We start from the raw sequence: 20004 nt of genomic DNA on the forward strand, positions 1-20004 counted from the left end.
AGAAAGCGTCGTTTTCATTGGACCACGTAAAGAGCAGTTCCGCCAGAGCTGTGCAAGCCAAACAAAGGTTAGATTTTAATCGGAGAAAGCTGTCTTCTTGACTCCTCACGTCATTTAACGCGCACAGATTCCCGATTTTACCATTTTGCTCGGAGCTCGCATTATATCAGCAGTTCATCTGAGAGCTTTTTTTTTAACCGGCTGGCAACCTTCTCAAACATATCAGTGTTACCTGACAAGGTAGGTTATACTGAGCGGAAGTAGAAAAGGACACGGACCTGAAGCTCGCGGGGGTCTCCGGGTCAATTCGCCCCTTTGCCAAATCATATCGCGATTTTGTACCACAGCGTTGCTGATTCGTCTCTTTATTTTGGTACTGATTCCAGATTGGGAAAGTTGACAATGAAATATGACAAATAAGAACCTACAGGTGATCTCCTGATGCAGATGTTTTCTATTGGAGTCGCATGACAATTTTTCTTACAGTAGCCCATGACCATATTATAGAAAATGACATAAACATTTTGATTGTCAACGTGGGTTTTAAAAATCCATTAAAGGAAAGCCTGTGGGGCCAAAACGTGATCTATATCTCTCTTCTTCACTTCCTCGGGGTCAGATCACCCCTTCCCCCCCCCAAATGGGGCCCCCAGTTTGTACAAACTATCCATTTCACACCATGTACTTAAAACATTGCTTGTCAGTTTATTTTTCTTTGTAGTTAATTATGTTCTTGAATTATGAAGGTAAATAAGCCGAAAAATACTCAAATCTCATGTATAATATAATTTAATAGTATATTATTTTCAGAAAAATGTGTATTTCACTCTGTTATGGGTGTGAATCCTGTATTGAACAGTTTACTGACATGCTGTTGTAGATATTATTAATTGGAGTCATAAAACCACATTTCCTTATTGTAGGCTATGAGTAGATTATAGAAAATTACTTCGTCATTGGCTGTTAAAGCAGGTAAGAAAGGTGGTTGTGTCAGACAGCTACATTCCATACCTGAAAATGTCAGATTAAAGAATGACCCAACCAACAAAAGTACAAAATGGTAAAGGGGCGAAATAACCAGCAACCGTTACAAAAGGTGGGTTCAAAAACATATTGCTGTTTGTGCTTTCATTGTTATATGTATAAGTTATATGCACCTTAAATTTTCATGTGTAAACAACCCCAAAGCAACATGTAAGCAATGTGTGAAAAATACACAGAGGATCACAAGTTTTTGGCCCTCCTGGATTTCCAGAGTCCCACTGGCAGGTATGAAACATCCTGTGCCAAGTGGCTCCAATGCAACCAGAAACATCTGAGTATGAAATGGCGAAGGGGTAAAATGACCAGCATCCCTGCTGGCTCAGGCTAAGTAATGCTTTTTGTTCACTTGCAAGCAGAATGAGTCCACCTTGGCCCAAAGGAAAGAAACTCGTTCATTTAGATCTGAAAGGCGCCCCACCACGAGTTGAATACCTTCACAGGGTGAGCTTTCTCTTGCTTCTCGCATTTACATTTGCTATCTGCTCGGTTGTCCCTACTCACTGTGTTTCACCTTCTCAGCTGATCGAGCTCTTCTCTCAGCTGGGTGTGGACGGCCTGCTGGTGGAGTATGAGGACATGTTCCCTTATGAGGGAGAGCTGCATCTCCTGCAGGCCACAGCACAGCCCTCTTACAGGTGCAGATCAGGATGGAAACTCAGGATGGTGTCATAACTTTTTATCTGCCTTATAATGTGATAAACTTCTAGAACAAGTGGTCCATTTGAGGTTACTTTATAGTTTCACAATTTGTTTTAAAATTGTTTTAAAATTTAAACTTCAGTGTATTTTTTTTTAGTTATTTTATGTTTTAGGTTTGGGTTTTGATTGGGTCATTTTAACATAAATATTTTATAATGTAAGCCATTCCATTATAGTGCTGGTTTCATGTTTAGGTTTGTTGTACTATTGGAAGGTGAACCTTCAACCCTGTCTCAGTTTTTTTGTAACCTTTAACAGGTTTTCTTTAAGCATGGCATGTATGTAGCTCCATCCACCTTCCCATTAACACTAGCAAGATGTCTCTGTCGAAGAATAACATGCCTGCTTCATGGTCCTGCCAACCCCGTGTGTCATGATGGATGGATGGATGGATGGATGGATGGATGGATGGATGGATGGATGGATGGATGTGACCTTTGAATCTGGTTGGTTGTACAGGATGTTATTCAGGCTTGACAGTAAAGGGGGCTGAATGATGAATTTCATAAAATTCGTATCAGTATTTTACTGATAAAATGTTTTTAAAACATTTCCTTCCTCCTCAAAGTGCTGCTCTAGTTTGTGGTTTGTGTGGGTCAATTATCACAAAAAAAAAACAAAGCTTATTGCTGTAGTGTAAGAAAATGTGACAAAGTTCATTAGTAAGTGAGGGGTTTAATGGTGTGCTAAACAGGATTCAGTAAATTAATCACGTTGTTGTGTTCTTAGCCAAGCGGAGGTGCTATCCATTCAGGAAGCTGCCAAAGCAAGGGGCATGGAGGTGATCCCACTCGTGCAGACTTATGGCCATATGGAGGTGCGGTAAAACAATACAAATTGTCTCTTTAAATTATAAACAATTTCTGAAATTTGAATTTGTGTATGTGCCTTATAAGCATTGATGCTCCCTCTTGACGTAGTTTGTGTTGAAGCACCGGCCTCTGTGGCACCTCAGAGAGGTCCCGAACTGCGTTGGCACCCTTAATCCCCACAAAGAAGAAGGGGTCAAGCTGGTGATGGAAATGCTGAGGCAGGTGGTTGAGCTGCATCCAGATCTAAGCACAATCCACATAGGGGCAGATGAGGTAGGAGTCTGTCTCTGGTTGGTGGCTTTAAGCTCTGTGTCTTTATCTCATACGTGTTCTTGTCTTGAATACTTTAAGGTTTACACTCTTGGAGAAGGGGAGGACTCAAAGCTTTGGCTCGCTTCAACTGGCTGTACAGTTGAACAGCTTTTCCTCAGTCATGTGACCAAGGTCGTCAAGGCTATTAAAGAGATGTGGCCTGACATGAATATCATAATGTGGGATGATATGATGAGAGGGATGAGCCAGGACACACTGAAAGGTGAGGAGGAAATGTAGTTCTTTCCACCCAAATTGGCCTATCAACTACATTTGAAATGCTGTTGCTCATGTTTTCTTCAGTCCACTCTGGATATGCCTTCATTCAAACCCTTCTTGACTTGATGTTCTTTCTGCCCTATGACAGCAAGCGGTTTAGTGGGGCTTGTGCAGCCCATGTTGTGGGACTACACCCCAGACCTGGATGTGGATAAAACTGGTAAGACTTCTCCTGATCCTGCTCAGAATCGTTAGTTCAGTGTTCCCTGTGTAGAGGTTAATGTCTAACCTCTACACAGATACATTGATTGTCTTGAATGTGTAATAAGCGGACAGCATGTAGCTGAAACGCATCCATTTTTGCCCACATTACATCCTAAGAATATTATGGTGTGCGGGTTATCCAGATTTGTTTTTAACCCCTTGGTTAGCAATGTCTCTCTACAAGCGCCATTCTGTTTCCATGGTAACCAACTGCTTTACGGCCCAACGGAGGAGTGGTAATCTGCATTCGTCCCATTGCTGTTTCATTCCCCGCAGCATGAGGATACAGATTTCACTACAGACTCTCCGCGTTATTATCTAGACGGAAGGAGGTTAGCTGCGAGCCCACTAGTACGTCTAGCTGGATTCTGAGACGTACTGCTTGCCTACTTGCAACTTTAAACAATTAATCGTGTTAACCAAGCATCCAGCACCAGCAGGAAACAGCAGTGGTGCAATTGTTTTCTGCTCTTTAGCTCTAAGTAGTACTTGACTAACTTCTCTGCTGCCACAAGCACACTGCATTCTTTGCATCCAGAGTGGGCCAGCTCGGTTGATGGAGCTGCCTCCTTGGCTGGTGATCATGCAGCTTTCCTTTTTTAATAATCATCTACTCTCTTCTGTATGTCTTTGTAAATTCAGTTTCTTTGGATGTGTTCTTAATCTCAACTAATGCTGCAAGGACAACCTGGTTTTTGTGCTGTCATAAACCTATTCCTGACTGTTTTCAGTGTCTTTGCTGGAGAAGTACTGCAGTGCTGGTATGTCCGATCTGTGGGCAGCCAGCTCCTTTAAAGGTTCCACTTTCGTTCACACCTGCGTGACCTGCACACAAAGACACGTGGATAATCACCTTCAGTGGCTGAAGGTGGCTGCTTCTCTGTCTGCTGCTATAAACATGAAGGGCATGGCCATCACAGGCTGGCAGAGGTAAGAATCAGAAAAAGTTGTCAAGAGGTGACCACAAACTTCAATGTATCTTATTGGGATTTTATGTGATAAGTAGTCCATATTTGGAAATGTAATTTTTTAGTTTTCTATTTGTAATAAATTTGCAACAATCTCAAACAAACGTCTTTCAGTCATAATCAGGTATTGTGTAGAATTTTGAGGAAAGAGGAAAGATTTGATATAATTTGAAATAAGGCTGTAACATAACTAAATGAGGAAAAAGTGCAGTGCCTTGAATACTTTCCAACTGAGAAATTGTAAAAATTGCTGTTCAGACACTCCAAATAATTTGAGCTTGATCTATTTTGCATAGAATAAAGATTTTAGGGTCTAGAAAACTGGTGAACACCAAAAGACTTGCAGCGGTAACTACAGGCACCTGGTTCTAGGATGTATCGATTTAGTTGGGCTAAGAAAAGTGTATCAATAACATGATACGCCTTTCAGATTTCGGCTGTAAATTTTGTTTTAAAACATCATTTCGCTTGCAGTTCATCATTATGAATTGCATTGTGTTGATCTATGACACGAAATCCCAATGAAATATGTTTAAGGATGCAACTGGAAGCTGACAAAATGAGAAAAAGTTCTTAATTCATGAGCGAGCCAATACATTTTTCAGTGAGTGCAAGGTTGCTCGATTGCTTCATTGTTGTTCTCCCACCAACAGGTATGACCACCTATCAGTACTGTGTGAGCTACTGCCTGTAGCTCTCCCCTCCCTAGCATCCTGCCTACAAACTCTCATCCATGGGGAATTCAGCACTGAGGCTCACAGAAAGGTAACAGAGATGCTGGGAGTATCTTCAGTGGAGGTGGAAGCCATGGAGAGGTGAGGTCCAGCACTGGTTTAACAAACAACACAGCAGTACCCTAGATTTAGAGTTTTCTCTGTGTGGCTTTCAGAGCTTCTGCTGGCGAGTCACTGTTCCCAGGAAGGAGGCTGGCAGAATTAATCGTGGAGATAAATTCACTGCTCAACTCGGAAGATTTAAGATTTTTTGAAAGCAACATGTAAGTCATTTTCAGTTTTCTTCGTCATTTTGCCAACAGCATTGCTGCTCATCAAACAAGAAAATCAGTGGGATTTTCTAGTTGTTCTGGTAGCTGCTATTAGCAATGTTTCTTTGCATTTAAACACTAAAGCCATGGTTCTCAAACGTGATAGTTAAGCTGTCAACTATGGTACTCAGAAGACATGTAGACACTCAAAGCAAATGTTTCAGTGTAAGATCTGAAGAACTGCGATTTAAAGATAATAAATTTGAGCCTGAATGATTCAGTCTTAAAGCTCATTAATCTTTGCATCAATCAAAAAATAATTCAAAAGAGATGTGGATCAAAAAAATATAGAATGAAACCCCAAATTAAAATTAACTTTTGTTAGGACCGGTCTTCATGCTGGTAAATAGTTGCTAACCTTAGCTTAGGTCTGTGTTGAGAAAATGATTTCCAAAATGGTGAACTTTCCTTTAACATGTTTAGCAGTTTTTCCTTTTATGCATTTGAAGAACTATTTGTAATGCTTTTATAGGTTTGTCAGAGGGTGGTTCAGTCCCTACCACAGACAGAGGAAGATGGTAAACCCATTAAACTCCATGCATATTCACAACCAAGCTTCAATGTAAGCATTCATTTTTAATAGTTGAACATTAACAGGTGAAAGCGGCCTGAACGTTTGTTCCTTGTGCTATAGTCTGTTATTGTTGGGCTTTTTTCTGGTTATGTTTCAGGTATCTGGACACACTGCAAAAGGTGGTAGAGGCCGTGAGAAAAGAGATGGTAAATCTTTATTCCGATTCTACGGCTGAGGAGTGGATCGAGGAACATGTGACCCCTGTCATGGTTCCACTACAGCGTATTACAGAAGCTATCGAGGCCTGTGTAAAGGAAATGGTGCCATGAAAGATTCAAGCTTTATATTCGTTTCAGCTTTGATATTGGGCGATCTGTAACTACTTCTTCAGCGCATGATTAACATTTCTTTTTTTTTTTTATGTGATTCTGCATCTCTGTGTAAGTTCATGTGACTGGAGGTAAGTGTATCAAAGAAAAGAGGAACTTCGTACTTTTGTTAACCAAAAGGATTATATGAATGTCGAGCAAATGTAAATGTACACAAATACAATGAAATAAAAACCATCCAAAACTTACTCATACGTCTCATTTCTAATTTGTTCCTTTTTAACAACAAAAGCATACATTAAACTTATGTAAAATTAAAAGTAGAAACATTTTGACAAAATACTGAGGATTACCTGAGATTCAGTCTTTGGTATGCACAAAAATGGTTTAAACATCAAAAACAGCAGCAACAGGCTTGCACATGCATTCAAGTTGGACACAAAAGTAGGAGAACATGCAAGAAGGTGGATGGGAGCTGGGTGGTCCAGAAAACTATGGAAAAAGGTGCTTCCCATCACCTCCCAAACAAAGGATTGTTATGACTTCAACAGGGAGGCACATTAGATCAATAACTGAATTGTGCTCTTAAACAGTAATTAGTTCAGAACACATAATCTTTGTGGAAACCACAGTATGTAAGCATTAGTTAAGGAAGAACTAAAAACAAAGGAATACAGTCAGAATGTGCAGGGATTCTCATCCTCTTCAGTGTTGTGATGCCTTTACTCAATCCACCCCAAGGCGCACTGGGAATGCACGTCCCACGGTTCAGAGTTAGTCTGCCTCATCATCCGAGTCTGTGCTGGCATCCTCCCCATAGTCTTCGTACTCCTGCTGCTTCCCCCGCATCTCATCCAGTCCCAGGAAGCACTTTACCAATGAGGCCACCGCCTCCACATCACTGCAAAGCGACAAACATGTCACTTAGGGTTCCTACACAACCATTGATGACCCAAATGCATACTTTTCTATACTCAATCAGCAAAGGTTTACATGTATGTACACCCTATGACAGTCGGTGTGTTTGTATCAACATACATGAAATTTTATACCAATTCTGACAACGAGAACATTTAAGTAAAATGGCATATAATTAAAAATACCTTTTAAAACATTTGATCAAATAAAAAACAAATGCTATTTCTGGTGAAGAATAAATTGTAGAACATCATAACTAATAAAGAAGGTTTGGACTTTTTGAACCTGAGACGTTTATTTTAAGGTGCTCCTGACTCTCAAATCAGCCTTTCCCCTGTACAGAAAACGGTCTACAAGTGGAGAACATTCAAAACCAAAAAAGCCAACATGGCCAGGTCTGGCTGTCCAAGCAAGGTTACTCTGAAAGCAGACCGCAAGATGATAAAAGAAGTCTCCAAAAACTCTAAAATGTCATCACAGAACCTACAGAATGCTTTTGGTACGCTTAATGGTGCAGGCCTGTACAGTCGGAAGGAGACAGCACAAGTTTAAATAAGATGGGAGATGTGCAAGGAGAAAACGCTTGCTCTAAAAATAACACGGAGGTGAGATTAAAGTTTGCCAGAGAGAACGCAGACAAAAACCAGGACTTCTGGAATAATGTTGTTTGGCCAGATGAATCTACAAAGGACCTTTTTTAACACCAGAGCAGAGGCATTCCTGGAAAAAAAAAAAAAAAAAAACTCCGAGCCACTGTGAAACATGAAGCTGGAAGTGTCATGGTGTGGGGATGCTTTGCTGCAGCAAGACAGCTCACCGTCAGCGAATCTACCATGAATCCTATTGTGGAACAGAGGGTGCTTAAGCAAAATGTGAGACAATCAGAAAAATGACCCAAAACATACCAGTGAATCCACCAAAGCCTTGCTGACAATTCAGAAATAGAAAGTCCTGGGCTGAGTCAAAGTCCAGTTCTTAAACTCATGAAGATGCTGTGGAGGAGGCTTGAAAACGAGTTCTACATGCAGGAAACCCCTCAAACATCGCACGTGGTGACATGATGTTTGAGCTGTCTGCATATTAAACATTCATTACTATGGATCATGATTGTGACAATTGTGATCTGGTGTTTATTTACAACACAATATTCTCAGCTTTATCCTAAATTTAATACAGATTTCGAGGAGAATCAAGCTGCTTATGTCACGTACACGTTTGGGGAGATGATCATGGTTCCAGTAACATTTTTGTTACTGGAAACCTGGTCATCTCTGCCTGTACCTGGATCCTAAGGAATGTTCAATTCAATTCAATTGAATTCAGTTTTATTTATATAACGCCAATTCACAACAAATGTCTCAAGGCACTTAACAACAGTCAGGTTCATACAGGTCCTTCTCAAAATATTAGCATATTGTGATAAAGTTAATTATTTTCCATAATGTCATGATGAAAATTTAACATTCATATATTTTAGATTCATTGCACACTAACTGAAATATTTCAGGTCTTTTATTGTCTTAATACGGATGATTTTGGCATACAGCTCATGAAAACCCAAAATTCCTATCTCACAAAATTAGCATATTTCATCCGACCAATAAAAGAAAAGTGTTTTTAATACAAAAAACGTCAACCTTCAAATAATCATGTACAGTTATGCACTCAATACTTGGTCGGGAATCCTTTGGCAGAAATGACTGCTTCAATGCGGCGTGGCATGGAGGCAATCAGCCTGTGGCACTGCTGAGGTCTTTTCAGCAGATGGATGCATGAAGTGCTCCAAAATCTCCTGATAGCTAGCTGCATTGACCCTGCCCTTGATAAAACACAGTGGACCAACACCAGCAGCTGACACGGCACCCCAGACCATCACTGACTGTGGGTACTTGACACTGGACTTCTGGCATTTTGGCATTTCCTTCTCCCCAGTCTCCTCCAAACTCTGGCACCTTGATTTCCGAATGACATGCAGAATTTGCTTTCATCCGAAAAAAGTACTTTGGACCACTGAGCAACAGTCCAGTGCTGCTTCTCTGTAGCCCAGGTCTGGGGAATGCGGCACCTGTAGCCCATTTCCTGCACACGCCTGTGCACGGTGGCTCTGGATGTTTCTACTCCAGACTCAGTCCACTGCTTCCGCAGGTCCCCCAAAGTCTGGAATCGGCCCTTCTCCACAATCTTCCTCAGGGTCCGGTCACCTCTTCTCGTTGTGCAGCGTTTTCTGCCACACTTTTTCCTTCCCACAGACTTCCCACTGAGGTGCCTTGATACAGCACTCAAAACCCCAATCATGGGTAAGACTGCCGACCTGACTGCTGTCCAGAAGGCCACTATTGACACCCTCAAGCAAGAGGGTAAGACACAGAAAGAAATTTCTGAACGAATAGGCTGTTCCCAGAGTGCTGTATCAAGGCACCTCAGTGGGAAGTCTGTGGGAAGGAAAAAGTGTGGCAGAAAACGCTGCACAACGAGAAGAGGTGACCGGACCCTGAGGAAGATTGTGGAGAAGGGCCAATTCCAGACCTTGGGGGACCTGCGGCACCAGTGGACTGAGTCTGGAGTAGAGGCACAGGCGTGTGCAGGAAATGAGCTACAGGTGCCGCATTCCCCAGGTCAAGCCACTTTTGAACCAGAAACAGCGGCAGAAGCGCCTGACCTGGGCTACAGAGAAGCAGCACTGGACTGTTGCTCAGTGGTCCAAAGTACTTTTTTCGGATGAAAGCAAATTCTGCATGTCATTCGGAAATCAAGGTGCCAGAGTCTGGAGGAAGACTGGGGAGAAGGAAATGCCAAAATGCCAGAAGTCCAGTGTCAAGTACCCACAGTCAGTGATGGTCTGGGGTGCCGTGTCAGCTGCTGGTGTTGGTCCACTGTGTTTTATCAAGGGCAGGGTCAATGCAGCTAGCTATCAGGAGATTTTGGAGCACTTCATGCTTTCATCTGCTGAAAAGCTTTATGGAGATGAAGATTTCATTTTTCAGCAAGACCTGGCACCTGCTCACAGTGCCAAAACCACTGGTAAATGGTTTACTGACCATGGTATCACTGTGCTCCATTGGCCTGCCAACTCTCCTGACCTGAACCCCATAGAGAATCTGTGGGATATTGTGAAGAGAACGTTGAGAGACTCAAGACCCAACACTCTGGATGAGCTAAAGGCCGCTATCGAAGCATCCTGGGCCTCCATAAGACCTCAGCAGTGCCACAGGCTGATTGCCTCCATGCCATGCCGCATTGAAGCAGTCATTTCTGCAAAAGGATTCCCGACCAAGTATTGAGTGCATAACTGTACATGATTATTTGAAGGTTGACGTTTTTTGTATTAAAAACACTTTTCTTTTATTGGTCGGATGAAATATGCTAATTTTGTGAGATAGGAATTTTGGGTTTTCATGAGCTGTATGCCAAAATCATCCGTATTAAGACAATAAAAGACCTGAAATATTTCAGTTAGTGTGCAATGAATCTAAAATATATGAATGTTAAATTTTCATCATGACATTATGGAAAATAATTAACTTTATCACAATATGCTAATATTTTGAGAAGGACCTGTACATTCCAATTAATCCTAACCATTGAACAGTGCAGTCAGAGTTAGTTATTTATTCAAATTGGATAAAATGTTTTTCTATCTAAGGAAACCCAGCAGATTGCATCCAGTCAGTGACTTGCAGCATTCCCTCCTCCTGGATGAGCATGTAGAGACAGTGGACAGTCACTGGCGTTGACTTTGCAGCAATCCCTCATACTGAGCATGCATGTAGCGACAGTGGACAGTCACTGGTGTTGACTTTGCAGCAATCCCTCATACTGAGCATGCATGTAGCGACAGTGGAGAGGAAAAACTCTCTTTTAACAAGAAGAAACCTCCAGCAGAACCAGGCTCAGTGTGAGTGGCCATCTGCCACGACCGACTGGGGATTAGAGAGAACAGAGCAGAGACACAAAGAGAACAAAGAAGCACTGATCCAGGAGTACTTTCTATGGGAAGGAAAAGTAAATGTTAATGGATGTAGCTCTTTTAGTCGTCATCTAGAAAGAAAGCACAGATAAACTCAGACATTTTTCAAGGTTAGAGTCTGAAAGAGAGCACATACAGGTCCTTCTCAAAATATTAGCATATTGTGATAAAGTTCATTATTTTCCATAATGTCATGATGAAAATTTAACATTCATATATTTTAGATTCATTGCACACTAACTGAAATATTTCAGGTCTTTTATTGTCTTAATACGGATGATTTTGGCATACAGCTCATGAAAACCCAAAATTCCTATCTCACAAATTAGCATATTTCATCCAACCAATAAAAGAAAAGTGTTTTTAATACAAAAAACGTCAACCTTCAAATAATCATGTACAGTTATGCACTCAATACTTGGTCGGGAATCCTTCTGCAGAAATGACTGCTTCAATGCGGCGTGGCATGGAGGCAATCAGCCTGTGGCACTGCTGAGGTCTTATGGAGGCCCAGGATGCTTCGATAGCGGCCTTTAGCTCATCCAGAGTGTTGGGTCTTGAGTCTCTCAACGTTCTCTTCACAATATCCCACAGATTCTCTATGGGGTTCAGGTCAGGAGAGTTGGCAGGCCAATTGAGCACAGTTATACCATGGTCAGTAAACCATTTACCAGTGGTTTTGGCACTGTGAGCAGGTGCCAGGTCGTGCTGAAAAATGAAATCTTCATCTCCATAAAGCTTTTCAGCAGATGGATGCATGAAGTGCTCCAAAATCTCCTGATAGCTAGCTGCATTGACCCTGCCCTTGATAAAACACAGTGGACCAACACCAGCAGCTGACACGGCACCCCAGACCATCACTGACTGTGGGTACTTGACACTGGACTTCTGGCATTTTGGCATTTCCTTCTCCCCAGTCTTCCTCCAGACTCTGGCACCTTGATTTCCGAATGACATGCAGAATTTGCTTTCATCCGAAAAAAGTACTTTGGACCACTGAGCAACAGTCCAGTGCTGCTTCTCTGTAGCCCAGGTCTGGGGAATGCGGCACCTGTAGCTCATTTCCTGCACACGCCTGTACATGGTGGCTCTAGATGTTTCTACTCCAGACTCAGTCCACTGCTTCCGCAGGTCCCCCAAGGTCTGGAATCGGCCCTTCTCCACAATCTTCCTCAGGGTCCGGTCACCTCTTCTCGTTGTGCAGCGTTTTCTGCCACACTTTTTCCTTCCCACAGACTTCCCACTGAGGTGCCTTGATACAGCACTCTGGGAACAGCCTATTCGTTCAGAGATTTCTTTCTGTGTCTTACCCTCTTGCTTGAGGGTGTCAATAGTGGCCTTCTGGACAGCAGTCAGGTCTGCAGTCTTACCCATGATTGGGGTTTTGAGTGATGAACCAGGCTGGGAGTTTTAAAGGCCTCAGGAATCTTTTGCAGGTGTTTAGAGTTAACTCGTTGATTCAGATGATTAGGTTCATAGCTCGTTTAGAGACCCTTTTAATGAGATGCTAATTTTGTGAGATAGGAATTTTGGGTTTTTATGAGCTGTATGCCAAAATCATCCATATTAAGACAATAAAAGACCTGAAATATTTCAGTTAGTGTGCAATGAATCTAAAATATATGAATGTTAAATTTTCATCATTACATTATGGAAAATAATGAACTTTATCACAATATGCTAATATTTTGAGAAGGACCTGTATAATTAGTTACAGTAAAAGCTCAGTCAGTAGCTGTCTAGGAGAGAGAAAGGGTTAAACACTGAAAGACAGGGCCAAGTGGATCATCGGTAGAGGGTGAGCATTAAGTTGTTGCCAGCAGAAGCTTGGACAATTCCCCTCTCCAGAAAGGTGTCACAGGTAGAAACAGAGTCAGGCCAGGTGTAGCTTCTAGGAAGAGAAAAGAGGGAGAACCTAAAGTTAAAAATCTGAAATAACAGCAAATAATGCAAAATTGGAGAGTAGTGTGAGAATGTATCGAAGAGGGTGAAAGTGGTCGTTATGTCCTCCAGCAGCCTAAGCCTATAGCAACATAACTACAGAGATAGTTTCAGTTCAGATCATTTAGTTAAACGGCGCTTATTTACAACAGTGTCGTCTCAAGGCACCTGACAAAGGTCCCACTGATGGTCATTGTTATACTAAAAACCACAAGGATTGGGATACCTCTCTCTGTCAGACTGATTATAACCATTGGAAAAGAGAAGGGGTCATATTACTGTAGCAATTAGTGGTCTCAGCTGAAGTACACATTGCCACTTTAAACAGAAACTCTCCATTATAAAGAGAAATTTAAATATTAAAAAGACTGAAAAACTAATTTTGAAAAGAAAAATTAAATTCTGAAGTCATAGCCAGAGGTTCTAGGCATTGACATAAAAATGTTTTGGTATTGGCATTGTAGTTTCTTGATCAGAAAACTTTATAAACATTGCATGCTTTGAAGATCTTAAGAACATCATCTGCAGGATAAGATTTTAGCTCATGGTGTTCTGCACAGAAAGTGGTGGTTTATAGTTAGGTTTGATCATGACTTATCCCTGCAACAATATATACAGAAGCATGTGTTGGTTTTTCTTTCTGACGAACCCATTTGGGACCTGCAGATATCCTACCTGCGTCCCCCCATGGTGGCACTCTGGGTGAGAGGGTAGGAGATGCCAGCAGCCAATCTCAACATGACATGATAGCCCTTCCCTAGGTATCGCACACTCTCTTCCTGGACACAAATGTCACAAAGCTGCGTCAGGTCCAGCACAACTGGAAGAGAGAGGTTAAGAGAGGTTAACATCTGAAACTAATGAGGAGTCAGCCACTGAACAATGGGTGGTTTCACTGACTTGTCTCCTGTCCTTTCCTCCACAGTGTCAGGATCAAAGAATACAAGCTGATGGTCTTGAGCTCTATCAGTTGTTTGGTTTTGTCGAACACGGCCTCCTCCCACTCCTCCATGTTCTGGAGGGCCACAAACAGGCAGCCTACAATGTAGAAGAGCTTCCACGGGGTGCTGTCTGTAGAAGCCACAAAAAGAGTCATAGAGAGCAGTTGTTGCTTTAAGCAAATATGGGACATATACCGTGTATTAACTCATTGTTTAGGTTCAGCTTCCATACCTGAGCTGTAGTATGCAGCGGCCAACCCTACAGATGCTATACCTGCAAATCAAAAGATTTGGGTTTCCGAATGTGATACGGGCAAACAGAAGCTTTAAGGAAAACTCCAAAGTGTATGTTTAAAGCCGGATGAATCGTTTGTAAAAAAACACAAACTTACCAACAAGAAGAGACCATGAGCGGATACCGGGACATCTCTTCAGGTGGAGCAGAGTGGGACTGCTTGTCTCTACTGTCATGTAGCCCATCTAACCAAAGGCATAAATATTAGAGACGATTATATTTTCCAATCCAGACCTTTTACTTAATCAACTGGTATTTTTTGTCCTGGTGTTGTACCAGCCAATATGAATAAACCCTAAGAGTACTGTCTGCTATACAAAAACATATATATATACATATATATATATATATATATATATATATACACACATACATACATACATATATATATATATATATATATTTATACATACATATATATATATACATATATATATATATACACAGGTCCTTCTCAAAATATTAGCATTTTGTGATAAAGTTAATTATTTTCCATAATGTCATGATGAAAATTTAACATTCATATATTTTAGATTCATTGCACACTAACTGAAATATTTCAGGTCTTTTATTGTCTTAATACGGATGATTTTGGCATACAGCTCATGAAAACCCAAAATTCCTATCTCACAAAATTAGCATATTTCATCCGACCAATGAAAGAAAAGTGTTTTTAATACAAAAAACGTCAACCTTCAAATAATCATGTACAGTTATGCACTCAATACTTGGTCGGGAATCCTTTTGCAGAAATGACTGCTTCAATGCAGCGTGGCATGGAGGCAATCAGCCTGTGGCACTGCTGAGGTCTTATGGAGGCCCAGGATGCTTCGATAGCGGCCTTTAGCTCATCCAGAGTGTTGGGACTTGAGTCTCTCAACGTTCTCTTCACAATATCCCACAGATTCTCTATGGGGTTCAGGTCAGGAGAGTTGGCAGGCTAATTGAGCACAGTGATACCATGGTCAGTAAACCATTTACCAGTGGTTTTGGCACTGTGAGTAGGTGCCAGGTCGTGCTGAAAAATGAAATCTTCATCTCCATAAAGCTTTTCAGCAGATGGAAGCATGAAGTGCTCCAAAATCTCCTGATAGCTAGCTGCATTGACCCTGCCCTTGATAAAACACAGTGGACCAACACCAGCAGCTGACACGGCACCCCAGACCATCACTGACTGTGGGTACTTGACACTGGACTTCTGGCATTTTGGCATTTCCTTCTCCCCAGTCTTCCTCCAGACTCTGGCACCTTGATTTCCGAATGACATGCAGAATTTGCTTTCATCCGAAAAAAGTACTTTGGACCACTGAGCAACAGTCCAGTGCTGCTTCTCTGTAGCCCAGGTCAGGCGCTTCTGCCGCTGTTTCTGGTTCAAAAGTGGCTTGACCTGGGGAATGCGGCACCTGTAGCCCATTTCCTGCACACGCCTGTGCACGGTGGCTCTGGATGTTTCTACTCCAGACTCAGTCCACTGCTTCCGCAGGTCCCCCAAGGTCTGGAATCGGCCCTTCTCCACAATCTTCCTCAGGGTCCGGTCACCTCTTCTCGTTGTGCAGCGTTTTCTGCCACACATTTTCCTTCCCACAGACTTCCCACTGAGGTGCCTTGATACAGCACTCTGGGAACAGCCTATTCGTTCAGAAATTTCTTTCTGTGTCTTACCCTCTTGCTTGAGGGTGTCAATAGTGGCCTTCTGGACAGCAGTCAGGTCGGCAGTCTTACCCATGATTGGGGTTTTGAGTGATGAACCAGGTTGGGAGTTTTAAAGGCCTCAGGAATCTTTTGCAGGTGTTTAGAGTTAACTCGTTGATTCAGATGATTAGGTTCATAGCTCGTTTAGAGACCCTTTTAATGATATGCTAATTTTGTGAGATAGGAATTTTGGGTTTTCATGAGCTGTATGCCAAAATCATCCGTATTAAGACAATAAAAGACCTGAAATATTTCAGTTAGTGTGCAATGAATCTAAAATATATGAATGTTAAATTTTCATCATGACATTATGGAAAATAATGAACTTTATCACAATATGCTAATATTTTGAGAAGGACCTATATAAACACACATACATACATACATATATATATATATATATATACAGTCAGTCAGTCAGTCATTTTCTACCGCTTATTCCATAGTGGGTCGCGGGGAAGCTGGTGCCTATCTCCAGCAGTCTATGGGCGAGAGGCGGGGTACACCCTGGACAGGTCGACAGTCCATCATGATAGATATATATATATATATACACACACACACACACACTCACACACACACACACACACACATACAGTCCACAGTCCAGACCAAAAGTTTGGACACACCTTCTCATTCAAAGTTTTCTTTATTTTCATGACTATAAATATTGTAGCTTCACACTGAAGGCATCAAAACTATGAATTAACACATGTGGAATTATATACTGAACACAAAAGTGTGAAACAACTGAAAATATGTCTTATATTCTAGGTTCTTCAAAGTAGCCACCTGTTGCTTTGATTACTGCTCCGCACACTCTTGGTATTCTGTTGATGAGCTTCAAGAGGTAGTCACCTGAAATGGTTTTCCAACAGTCTTGAAGGAGTTCCCAGAGATGCTTAGCACTTGTTGGCCCTTTTGCCTTCACTCTGCGGTCCAGCTCAACCCAAACCATCTCGATTGGGTTCAGGTCCGGTGACTGTGGAGGCCAGGTCATCTGGCGCAGCACCCCATCACTCTCCTTCTTGGTCAAATAGCCCTTACACAGCCTGGAGGTGTGTTTGGGGTCATTGTCCTGTTGAAAAATAAATGATGGTCCAACTAAACGCAAACCGGATGGAATAGCAAGCCGCTGCAAGATGCTGTGGTAGCCATGCTGGGTCAGTATGCCTTCAATTTTGAATAAATCCCCAACAGTGTCACCAGCAAAGCACCCCCACACCATCACACCTCCTCCTCCATGCTTCACGGTGGGAACCAGGCATGTAGAGTCCATCCATTCACCTCTTCTGCGCCGCACAAAGACATGGTGGTTGGAACCAAAGATCTCAAACTTGGACTCATCAGACCAAAGCACAGATTTCCACTGGTCTGATGTCCATTCCTTGTGTTCTTTATCCCAAACAAGTCTCTTCTGCTTGTTGCCTGTCCTCAGCAGTGGTTTCCTAGCAGCTATTTTACCATGAAGGCCTGATTCACACAGTCTCCTCTTAACAGTTTTTCTAGAGATGTGTCTGCTGCTAGAACTCTGTGTGGCATTGGCCTGTTCTCTAATCTGAGCTGCTGTTAACCTGCGATTTCTGAGGCTGGTGACTCAGATGAACTTATCGTCCGCAGCAGAGGTGACTCTTGGTTTTCCTTTCCTGGTGCGGTCCTCATGTGAGCCAGTTTCTTTGTAGCGCTTGATGGTTTTTGCGACTGCACTTGGGGACACTTTCAACGTTTTCCCAATTGTTCGGACTGACTGACCTTTATTTCTTAAAGTAATGATGGCCACTCGTTTTTCTTTACTTAGCTGCTTTTTTCTTGCCATAATACACATTCTAACAGTGTATTCAGTAGGACTATCAGCTGTGTACTGTATCCACCTCCTGCACAACACAAGTGATGGTCCCAATCCCATTTATAAGGCTTGAAATCCCACTTATTAAACCTGACACGGCACACCGTGAAGCGAAAACTATTTCAGGTGACTACCTCTTGAAGCTCATCAACAGAATGCCAAGAGTGTGCGTAGCAGTAATCAAAGCAAAAGGTGGCTACTTTGAAGAACCTAGAATATAAGACATATTTTCAGTTGTTTCACACTTTTTTGTTCAGTATATAATTCCACATGTGTTAATTCATAGTTTTCATGCCTTCATTGTGAAGCTAAAATATTCATAATCATGAAAATAAAGAAAACTCTTTGAATGAGAAGGTGTGTCCAAACGTTTGGTCTGTATTGTATAAATGTATATATGTACAGGCGTTGGACAATGAAACTGAAACACCTGTCATTTTAGTGTGGGAGGTTTCATGGCTAAATTGGACCAGCCTGGTAGCCAGTCTTCATTGATTGCACCAGTAAGAGCAGAGTGTGAAGGTTCAATTAGCAGGGTAAGAGCACAGTTTTGCTCAAAATATTGAAATGCACACACCATCTCTGGATGCATTTCAGTGTTGAAAAGGAGAAAATACAAGATAATGGTAGCATTTAGAGCAGTAGATATTTTCTCACACTAATACACAACTGAGGAGACTTTAAAAAACGTCACGATCACATGTTCTTTGCTTTGGTTGACTTAAATGGGAAGTTATTTCATTGAACTATTTTGTGCAACTTCTCTTAATCTCTCTGCACACATGGTTACGACTCAGCTAATAAATTAATGACTATTCATGGAAGAAACACTTGGTATGGACAGATTATGTCAATGGATTTCCTGGCTTTTCAAACCGTTTCACCAAGATTTTCACCAACATAAAACTATTGAGTTGTTGGCAGTCTTTTTAAACCACTGTCCAAAAACTTCAACTAAACAAAAACAAAAAAAAAGAATAGCAATTATACCTTGGATTTTCTGGTCATTATATAAGATACTAGTTAAATTACTTACACATGATTACCAGCTCATTTTCCTCTTGTGTCAACAAAAATAAGCACCTAATGATCGTGTGCACTTCATTTTAACAGCAAAACAGTTTGCAATGAAGACACATGGAAGGAGCTATAATGAAGGGGCTGGAGGTTGATCTCTTCTGCTCCAAGCTGATAAAACTTCCAGTGAAAAGTAAGCATTCCAAGATAATAGCAACTTCAGACACCTGAAATGCACTCATTGTAACAAAGGGATTTTATGGGAAGGGGGCAGAAACTGTTTTAACACGTTTCAGCCCACTGAGCAGCACCGAAAGAAACAGATCTTATGCCTTTAATTCAAGTAGTGACAACATAAACATCTCTGCCTCTATATATGTATCTTTCCTGATAGATGATCTGATCCTTGAACTGAAGCTGAAACGGGATAGAGATGCTATTTTTTATTATGAGGTACAGATCGGTTCACTAATTCATCCTATCGCACCAGGAGTACAAATGCAGTAATTTTATATTTTTGTCATTTCTTACCTTAAAATCTTTTTTTCTGTAAACGTCTAACTTGTAGATCTAAAAGCAGAGCATTTACACGATGAAACGTGCATTCAAAATCTGTATTACGAGGAAGTTCTAATCCTGTCGCAACAAACGGCTTGAATGGGTGACTCTTCCTTCCTGGTTTCGTGAATTCTCATTGGATGAGCTCGCTAGCCAGGATGTCTTCTTCTTCTTCTTAAAGTTTTACGGCGGTTGGCGACCAACTTAATGGGCCATTACCGCCACCTACTGTTCCAGAGTATGGGTCAGCCACTACCTAAACCATCGAATAGATCCCTGTATTTTTTAAAAAGGACACCAATACCCGAAATTGTGCTCAACTTCCCAAACCCAAAATACTTTTTAAAGTGAACTCTTTTACTCCTAGTTCCTTCAATCTTTCCCTCAAAATCTTCCTATATACACTGTAACCTCTACACCTTAAAACCACATGTTCAACTGTCTTCTTCCTGGCAACCTTCACATCTCCCTGTCCCATGTTTCCCTATTATGTATAGTGTACTATTTAGTGAACAATGTTCTATCCTTATTCTTGTAATTACAGATTCTTCTTTCCTATACCCTCCCTGCACTCTGGACTCTGCTATCCTGCTGTGAATGTTATACAGATGTTTTCCCTTCTT

At 41.5% G+C, this 20004-nt stretch overlaps 2 protein-coding genes across 3 annotated transcripts; one reads left to right on the forward strand and one right to left on the reverse strand.

Moving 5' to 3' along the window:
• The first annotated feature begins 62 nt into the window (after positions 1-62).
• hexdc (hexosaminidase (glycosyl hydrolase family 20, catalytic domain) containing) lies at positions 63-6454 on the forward strand. Of its 2 annotated transcripts, none has more exons than XM_047376785.1 (12): positions 63-240; positions 1398-1485; positions 1564-1679; positions 2473-2560; positions 2664-2828; positions 2907-3090; positions 3235-3306; positions 4082-4280; positions 4972-5133; positions 5208-5315; positions 5836-5925; positions 6035-6454. In XM_047376785.1, exons 2-12 carry the CDS (start codon positions 1402-1404, stop codon positions 6204-6206), a joined length of 1440 nt encoding a protein of 479 aa, XP_047232741.1. In that variant the 5' UTR covers positions 63-240; positions 1398-1401; the 3' UTR covers positions 6207-6454. The 2 variants fall into 2 exon arrangements, with proteins under 2 accessions (XP_047232741.1, XP_047232740.1); XM_047376784.1 differs by having other exon boundaries at positions 64-240; positions 1401-1485.
• A 1-nt stretch (position 6455) lies between these two features.
• Positions 6456-19518, reverse strand: LOC124875026 (cytochrome b-245 chaperone 1 homolog). Its single transcript, XM_047376790.1, has 6 exons — positions 19355-19518; positions 14366-14453; positions 14206-14247; positions 13933-14103; positions 13708-13852; positions 6456-7107 (listed from the first exon to the last, which is right to left on the reverse strand). Exons 2-6 carry the CDS (start codon positions 14451-14453, stop codon positions 6981-6983), a joined length of 573 nt encoding a protein of 190 aa, XP_047232746.1. The 5' UTR covers positions 19355-19518; the 3' UTR covers positions 6456-6980.
• Positions 19519-20004: the final 486 nt, after the last annotated feature.

Source organism: Girardinichthys multiradiatus, chromosome 10, assembly GCF_021462225.1.
Source record: "Girardinichthys multiradiatus isolate DD_20200921_A chromosome 10, DD_fGirMul_XY1, whole genome shotgun sequence".
Classification (NCBI taxonomy): Eukaryota; Metazoa; Chordata; class Actinopteri; order Cyprinodontiformes; family Goodeidae; genus Girardinichthys; species Girardinichthys multiradiatus.

Bases quoted from the DNA above. Each gene is read 5' to 3' on its own strand.
- hexdc (XM_047376785.1), top strand. From the start codon at position 1,402: ATGAGTCCACCTTGGCCCAAAGGAAAGAAACTCGTTCATTTAGATCTG. The intron at 3,091-3,234 runs GTGAGGAGGAAA...GCCCTATGACAG, and splicing joins GAGCCAGGACACACTGAAAG to CAAGCGGTTTAGTGGGGCTT. The intron at 5,316-5,835 runs GTAAGTCATTTT...ATGCTTTTATAG, and splicing joins AGATTTTTTGAAAGCAACAT to GTTTGTCAGAGGGTGGTTCA.
- LOC124875026 (XM_047376790.1), bottom strand. From the start codon at position 14,453: ATGGGCTACATGACAGTAGAGACAAGCAGTCCCACTCTGCTCCACCTG. The intron at 13,853-13,932 runs GTCAGTGAAACC...TCTCTCTTCCAG, and splicing joins GAGGAAAGGACAGGAGACAA to TTGTGCTGGACCTGACGCAG. The intron at 7,108-13,707 runs GTAGGATATCTG...GTCGCTTTGCAG, and splicing joins GCCACCATGGGGGGACGCAG to TGATGTGGAGGCGGTGGCCT.